The 8,814-nt window shown below is 43.5% G+C and overlaps 1 protein-coding gene across 1 annotated transcript in view; it reads left to right on the top strand.

Moving 5' to 3' along the window:
* Nucleotides 1-5,723, top strand: part of RPF1 (ribosome production factor 1 homolog) — an 11,089-nt gene extending 5,366 nt beyond the window's left edge. Inside the window, exons 6-9 of the mRNA XM_018561860.1 lie at nt 623-705; nt 3,691-3,872; nt 3,975-4,101; nt 5,610-5,723. Of these exons, the coding sequence (XP_018417362.1) occupies nt 623-705; nt 3,691-3,872; nt 3,975-4,101; nt 5,610-5,651 (434 nt within the window). The 3' untranslated portion in view covers nt 5,652-5,723. The remainder of the gene's footprint in view (nt 1-622; nt 706-3,690; nt 3,873-3,974; nt 4,102-5,609) is intronic.
* The last annotated feature ends 3,091 nt before the right edge of the window (nt 5,724-8,814 follow it).

Raw genomic sequence — 8,814 nt, 5'->3', positions numbered from 1 at the left:
AAAGGGGGGCAAAAATGTCTGTGCGTCTTATGGAGCGAATACCTCTCGCCCCCAGGTTTCGGGACATGTAGTTTCGGGTGGCCGGGCGAGTAGTTTTTTTGTACATTCAGCTCTGCTCCTGACAAGCAGCGCTAAATGTACAGTGGGAGCCACTGTTCAATTAATACAAGTGATCTAATCAGATCACTTGTATCAAATCGAGCGGTGGCTATCGTGTGTGGGGCCCCCCCCCTCGCCCTTAGTTTTCGGGGTCCCCCGCTCCTCTGGGGGACCCTTGACCACAGCATAGGATCTCACCATAGAGCTCGTAGAGCAGACGAAGAACGTCCGTTCTTCATCTGCTCTGTGTGATCACAGCGCCACCTGTCTCAGCTGTCACTAACTGCAGCTGTCACAGACCCCTACCCTCCCTGCGTCCTATGGTCAGGTGCGCCTTATGGAGCGCAAAATACGGTATTTGTCAGATTTCATAACTTACATCAAACTGGTGGCAGGTACTTTTCAGGGCTCACTTGTGTACATCTGATTCGGTATGGTGTCTATCTTTTTTGTTTATATTTTACTCCCAGCTTGGCTGTGTGAAGATGTGCTGGTTTATATATCTTTAACTCACAACCTCTAGATGGGCTTGTCCTGAGCCACTTCCCAGATGGTCCAACAGCCCACTTCAAAATGTCTAACGTTCGCCTGCGCAAGGAGATTAAGGTGCGTCTTGAAGCCATATACTTTTAATTCTTAGACAGATTGAATTATAAGCTTGTTTGTCTTGATGCTGCTTTTTATGCATGAAGAACTAAAAGGTTTTTCTTCAATGTGATCCAACACAACCAAAATAGCAACTAAGACTGCAGTCTAACAATTAGTCATATCTGGAAGATGGACCCAACTATCACGGTGCCTCTGTGAGCGTGCCTTCTCCTCCTCAAATTTTAGTACTACCAGCATTGGTAAAAGTTAGTAATTTATATACAGCTATAAAAAGAAATGGGGCTCGCCAACCAGGTTCAATGAAGTCTCCAAATTAAGTAAAAGAATAGAGCCATCTATGCACTCACAGGTGTTAGGGAAAGCAGAGCCCTGTAACATGTCCAGTGAAGAAGGTGCACTCACTATGGTGGCGGGGCTACCTGCATGGTGGTCAAGGGATCCCTGACACTGTCAAATTTGGATGACATGGCTGCTCTAACATTTCTAGCACTAAAGAATCTATATTTTATAGTTACTTGATTTTTATACAATTTACATTGTATAGTATAAGCTATCAGATGAGAGAGTTTCCAGGGGTTAGTTTGTTCTCTACATAGGAAATGTTTCTGTATTGAGCTACTACAGTGCTAGTACAGTACTTGAAAGGGGGCACAAAGGTATTTAAATGGAGGCCATGTTTGTTTCCGTATTGAATAATAACATGACAATAATAATAATTTTGTATTTTTATTATTGGTGTTGATAGTAATATTCATACACACACTATATTTGCTCATTAAATATGCAGGTTTCCTACTTGATAATGCTGTATTGTGCTTGTGAATGGCATTTTGTATTTAGTGAAATATTAGAGAGAGAATCTGAATATGTAATGGACAGGGCTTGAAAATTCACTCGTAGTCTCGTCTATGACGAGAAGACGCCGGAGCAGGACGAGTAGCTTCCAGGCTGGCCGTTGTAAATAAAGGGACGGCCGGGGGCTTTACATTCATGCGATCGGGCGTCTTTAGGCCCCATTCACACCTATGCGTATTGGAATATGCGCGTCTGTCGCGCGACCGTCACGCGGTTTTTTACTGCGATTCGCAGTAAAAAAGTCGCGCGATTCCAAAGGCTACTTGGCAGTATACAAATGGAAAACGCCCTACAAAACGGACCAATACGCAGCAAAAACCGCTCCGGGACCTTTTCATGCGTGGGCCGTTTTGTAGTGCGTTCGGGACGGGCGGAAATACGGACAGGTGGGAACGATACCATTGACTACAATGCTATTTATTTTTTTGACCGTTTTGTAGAGCGTTCATCGAGCGTAGGACGCGCTACAAAACGGTCAGGTGTGAATGGGGCCTTAGAGGGGTGCGGTTTTAACCCCTCGACACCCCCAGCTGCCGCCGCTGTTGGTCCCGGGGTCCGCTGTGACCAGTGCGGCCAGGAACGGCATGGCTGCTCTGTCACAGGAGATCAAAGGGAGATTGGTACAACATCTCCTCTCCGGTCCCCGAATGTGAAAGCGATGTATATTACATCACTTCCGCATTCAGCTCTCATTCTCTGGCTTCTGTAGCTGGAGAGAAGCTGGTGAAGCAGATCTCTGCTTCACCGGCTTCTCTGGGGGTCCTAGAGACCCCTGATGTCTCCATAAAGGGGACCTGTCTGTGTAAATTGGCTATCACATAGGATGCTTCTTAGCATTTTTTTTTAAATAAGTTATCAAAAATAAATAATTGTAAAGTCAAATATGCGCCGCACTTTACATATCACTGCAAACGTCGGAGTGTGAGCATATTTTATATTTCATCAAAAATATGGGTAAGAATAAATGTTTTTTAACATAACGTAGGGAAAACCTTTTTCTCCTAAATTTACGGTACTTTTTTCATTATATAGTAACCCCACCCCTCCTGTGGTGATTCTATGCCAGCAAAAGAAAGCTCTATGTGTCCCTAAAAACTATTAACATAAATTGCAAGGCTATAGTCCGGTCATGCCGACTGGTGAAATTGTTGACTAACTGGTGAGACACTCTAACATTTTTCAAGCCCCGGCAATGGAACAATCCTGTCTAAGCTAAAAAGAGGGGCTAATATGTCTAAGCTATGAGTAGCCGGAGTCGTAGTGTACACAGGTTTATGGACTCCCCTATGGCTGCACTAATTGGCTGCCACATTGGATGAGTCCCTTGGGCCTCCATACCTAGAAGTACTTCCCAGCACTGAGAGGGGTGACTGGAGGGATTCAATCAAATCTGTTGCTTTACCTTAAATCAGCATATACTTTAGCCGTTCAGGGAAAACACTACAATACAATAATAGGCACAATGTGAGTTCACTGTAACTAGGAAACAAAAATGCACAAGAAATTGTTAAAGGAGAACTATGAGGCAAGTGTTTTTCACTCACCTCATAGTTCTAGCCGACCTGTAACAATGAGACTGTCACAGGTCGGCTCAGTAGATCGGGAGGTGAGCGAACATATACCAGCGTTCGCTCACCTCTCGATCCTGTCACTGCTCTGTGCCGTGACAGGGGAGGGGCTGGATTCCCCGCTCCGATCCGCCAGCGCTGACTGGCGGAACGGACGGGGGAGGGGGTGGGTACAGCTGGCTCTGCCTTTAGATAGGCAGAGCCAGCTGTCACTCACGCAGCTGGGCGGATCTTGACATCGATGTCAGGATCTGCTCCGGCTGCAGTGTCTCAGTATACCGCGTGCTGTAGCTCGCGGTATACTGAGCTTAGGGTAACGGGAGGACGCTAGTTTGTGTCCTCCCGTTACCCTATGGAGAACTATGGGGAAAAACACTGACCCCATAGTTCTCCTTTAAAGATATATACTTGGACAGTCACTAATAAACTTTAAAGGCATGGATTTATTTTTTACGTCAGGGAGCACCTTTAGCCCAGGTCCATACACACTCGCATTTATGTTGCATGGTTATTGAATGAAACCAAGGAATATATCTGAACTCAGTCTTGTCTCTTGCAGAGAAAAGGAAAAGATCCAACAGAACACAAACCAGAGGTCATCCTGAACAACTTCACCACACGTCTCGGGCACTCCATAGGCCGCATATTCGCCTCCCTCTTCTCACATGATCCTCAGTTTCCTGGACGACAGGTGGCAACGTTCCATAACCAGCGGGATTACATCTTTTTTAGATTCCACAGGTAATTCATTCCTACATGCCCCATGCAGATGGTTGTGTGATTTTATGTTTCATTGGTCTCATTATCCGCATAATTTACTACATTGCTCTCGTTTGTTTGAAGGTATATTTTTAGGAGTGAAAAGAAAGTTGGTATCCAGGAGCTCGGCCCCAGATTTACATTAAAGCTGAGATCTCTTCAGAAGGGAACCTTCGATTCAAAGTATGGAGAGTACGAGTGGGTCCACAAGGTTTGTATTTTATATGTCATTTTGGACATTTTTTGTTGTAGTGTTTGTTCTTCTTTAGTGTCACTGCACCATTCCATACACCAAATATTTCAGACGAGATTCTGGCAGCCATAGCTGTGTCAGTTTTTTGTCCAAATAGAGCCGCACTCCATGCTTCCTCTAAATAAATCCAAATTTTATTTCAATCCATGGAACAGCAAACGCCTTCCAAAGCTCCCCAGAACGAAAGAAACGTTCTTCTTACATGTTTCACCCACAGGCTTTATCATAGGAATGAGTCTTTCATTTTCATGCGCCCAAGAAATAGAAACCAGCCCCTCTCTCACCTGATTATGAACAGGTGGGGAGAGGGCTGTAACACCATCAGATATTCAAAGTTTAATGTTCACAATTCTCCGGCGCAGGAATAAAACCTATATAGACCTTGGATTGTAAGCTCCTAGAGGACAGGGATTGATGTGTGAATGAGCACTGTATAAATACTAGAGGTGCACCGAAATAGAAATGTAAGAAACAAAACCGAAATTTAAAAAATTGTCAGGCTGAAACTGAAAATGTTTTTATTTACATTTTTTAAAATATTTAATTTTTATTTATTTTTTATAAACTTTTTAATATTCATTTTTTATTAAATATTTGTATTTTTTACTTTACTTTTTGGGGCTTTGGGGAAATATTAGGGATCTAAACAGACTCCTGATATTTCCCATAATTGAGGATATAGTACACATACTATGTTCTCAATTATCTACAAACACTCAGTGATCACTAATCGCTGAGTGTTTGCTCTCCTCTCTGACACGCTGTCACAGGAGGCTGAGCGAGTGGTGTGGGAGGAGAGCTCAGCCTCCTGTGACAGCGCTGTCTCTGCCCCCACACCGCTCTGCCGGACTGTGATAGGCGGCTGAGCGGTGTGGGAGGAGAGACACCGGCCGCTCACAGCGTTCTCCTCCCGCAGTGCTCGGCCGGCTGTCACTTTCTCTCCTCCCCGCTAGGACACACAGCAGCGCCCAGCGGGGAGGAAAGAAAGCACGGATGCGCCGATGTATCGGCACAAAAATGGCACTTTCGACATTTAGCCAAAAGTGCAATTTTCGGCCGATATACTCCACGAGTATCCCTGAGGATGCTACTCGGCGTCTCATGTACCATTATCCACAACAGTTTAGATGGATGCTGCATTTTTTTCCCCCCCAGCAAGTATGGAAAATACCTGATCGTACCAGAAAGGCCGTGCACTTGTCACTTCCCGTGAGCTGAAAAGCACTAAGAACCTTTATCTTACGTGGACTACACCATGTAATAGGGATGACAAGAGGCAGACATGTTTGAGGTCAAGCCTTTGTCACACCTTAGGATTTCCTCCATAGATGCAGTGGGGGCAGGAGGTGTTTTGATTTGCAGAATTACTGGGTGAAAATAAAGGGAGTACATACAAAAACGAATGCACCTACCACCTTAACGACTGGTAAGCTGCAAGGAATTAATTTTTTACTTTATCTTTACAGCGACATGAAATGGACACAAGCCGAAGAAAATTCCATCTCTAAACACTGCTGTGTGGGACAATGGCTTACTTGTGTAACTTTCTGCCCTAGAAATGCAGCATCTGCTCCCTCTAGTGGAGGGTAAAGGACCGCATAGTCACATGTCATTACTTCCAAACTGTCCCTGAACTGGGGTCACTAGTGATATCTCATGTCTTTCCGGAACAGAGTATTCCCTCAATACAGTGCCTTCTGCAAGACTCCACTTTACAAGGGTTGCTGTACACTAAGCAGTGAATTGTGTTGGAATGTAGAAATGATAACGTGCACTTCTCTTCAGCCTGGATGATGCATGGAGAGAAAGCTCCCATTCCCTTACAAAAGGATGATTATCCTAGAAATGATCCACTTACTAATACTGGCCACATCCAATATGATCCAAGAGCAGTTTTGAATATATATATGTGACCCCAAACTCAGGAGCTATTTCTTAAAAATGCACTCAAGTACCAGAACTATTAATAATGGATCTTATTTGTGTATCACTCGGCAGTAGATCCTCCAATCATCTCTGAATTGGTGCTGACACTGTCCTTCCTTCTGGAAGGGGGGCTACTTTTGTTCCCCATGGTCCGTGTGTGTGTTGTAAAGTAGTCACCACTCCAAGCTCACTCCCTTGGACTACAAGCTCAATACAAATTAGTAAACTAAATGTGAGATTGTAGTCCATCACAGGAGTGAGCTTGGAGTGGTGGGTACATTTCAACACACACAGGGACCATGGGGAACAAAAGTAGCCCCCCTCCAGAAGGAAGGACAGTGTCAGCACCAATTCAGAGATGATTTGAGGATCTACAGCCGAGTGATACGTAAATAAGATCCATTACTAGTTCTGGTACTTGATTGTATTTGTAGGATTTATCTCCTGTGTTTGGTGTCACTTTATTTCCAGCGATTTGTCCTCTTAATAGCACGGGTTTCCCCTTTACCAGTTTTGGGCTCTTCAATGATTATGATTTTTAATAAAAGCATCTTCTCAGTTCAATAAAAACTTTTTTTTATGAAACCATCAGAACCATTTCCCATAGCGACCCGTTTCTTCATTGTAATGCATGAACTGAAGGTTTGGGAACTTTTTACACAAGGACTACATGCCAAAAAGCTTACAGAAAATCTGCCGCGATCCTGTGTACATCAATAGAGAATGAACTTGTGAAATATATGCTATTTATAATATGAAGGCTCTCGTGTGGTTATTGACAGAAGGTGAGAGGAAATCTTAGTCATTGGTACAAATAGGCCCAGAGGACCCCTTGCTACTAGAAATTCTGGACACTTCTTCACCAGTGGCAAACCTAAGGAATAAAAGGACCCTGGTACAAGCAAGATTTTATTCTGGGCCTGCCCCCACCGGTCGGTTCTGAAGAGCTTACACTCTAATGTCCCACACTATTATAATACAATTATATAGCTCTGACATATACCACAGTGCTGTACAGAGACCACTGAGCCAGTCACATTACTTTATCTACAGAGGAGCTTACACTCTAATGCAGAATCCCAGCAATGCGGAACCGTATATGAATTGGACTCTGCGACACACTGGACTCGACCCACCTGAGGTCCCTCCATAGAACCTGCACAGCCCATGCAAACACTATGGTGGGCTCTGTAGGGTCTCTGGTGGGCTGGTCGGGGTCCCTTTCCCTGCACATACAGCTCCTTACCTGCTAGGGCCTGGCCCCCTGCCCGTGGGCCCTGGGATGAAGCCACACCACCGGTAGTTCCATCCCTGCTCTTCACTTATGTTTTGTGTAAAGAGACTGGTATATCGTATAACTAAATGAAAGAGTGACATTTTTTTATACAGTAAACTCCGTTACCCGGCATTCACTGGGATTGGTAGATTCCGGATAAATATTGTTTCTGGTTGCTTGAGACTTACTATTAAAAAAATAGGTCTAACTAATGCCATAAACTCTGTATTAACTTCATATTAATATTGAAATGTAGTAATCAAAACAAATTAAGCCAAATAGACACAAATCATTTCCAGGATAATACATGCAGCAGAACAGCGAGTACACGGGATTTTTATTTCTGGTTAGATGAGAGTTCTGGTTAGTTGAATGCCAGATAAGAGTTTACTGTATTTGACATCACTAGTTTCTCTTCCCTCAAAATGCTAATGAAATTTTTATGTAAAACCTTTCCAAATAACTTATTTTAAAGCAACTGACATCTCTGTGCAACTCTACGCAGTCAGATCATGGCTGGTGGGAGGGGCCAGCCGGGAGCTGTACACCTTACTAAAACCATCACAGCACCCTGCCTCAGTACTCCTCATGTAAGCAGTGTGCTAGATCTTTGGAGGGGTTATACAAATGCCTTGATGGGTGGGTGTTGTGCATTGAAATAAGCAATTTAAGTCCAGGAGAAGGAGGAGCCTGTGCAACTTTACAAGACTGAAGGGAAGCTGGAGTACAGCTTTAAAACGAAAATTCCACCATCATTTAAGTCTTTGTATAGATGGGATGGGCAAACTGTTGGCACAAATACAAATCCTGTATTATAGGAAAGTGTCCATATCCTACAGACTGAATGGCATGTGGCTGGTAGGTCAGATACCATACACATTGTGAATAAACTGGAAAGTATACTTGTCACAGGTTTATAAAATGACGATACAAAACACTTCCCCGAGCAATATTAAAAGGAAATGTATTTATTGCGGTTAGTCACCAGTGTATAAAAATCGATATCTTTAAAAGACAAAAAAAGAAATGCACATTACAGCAAATAGCACAAAGAGGAGGAGAGGTAGATGTTAAAAGGTCTGACAACAGAATGTACATTGGGGTGGGTGAGGATATCTTGGCACATCCCGGAGGTGAAGTCTTGTACGGGTGGGTGTCAAACCGAGCCACTCCTGATAAAATGCGATCCAGCTAAAAGTTAATCTGTAAAAGGCAGGAAAAGGAAGTTATAGTTTATCTACATATAACAAAAAAGTCCCATCTCATCCTCATTTCTTCTTAAATGTATTCACACATTATGGGGTGGATAGGCGATGGGTTGTTTGCCTTGCAAGGGAACCTCCCCTTTGCTTAGTGAATGAGGTGAAGCTCTGCCAGCTTCCATTATCCAATCAAAAATACTGTTTGCTTTTTTTTCATGCATGTGTAAAGTGAATTTTCACCACATTCACCAAGCTAAAAGGAAAATT

Source organism: Nanorana parkeri, unplaced genomic scaffold, assembly GCF_000935625.1.
Source record: "Nanorana parkeri isolate BGI_ZX_2015 unplaced genomic scaffold, ASM93562v1 scaffold548, whole genome shotgun sequence".
NCBI classification, from domain to species: Eukaryota; Metazoa; Chordata; class Amphibia; order Anura; family Dicroglossidae; genus Nanorana; species Nanorana parkeri.
The sequence above is the reverse complement of the archived record's forward strand: the minus strand, read 5'-3'. Positions and strand labels throughout refer to the sequence as shown.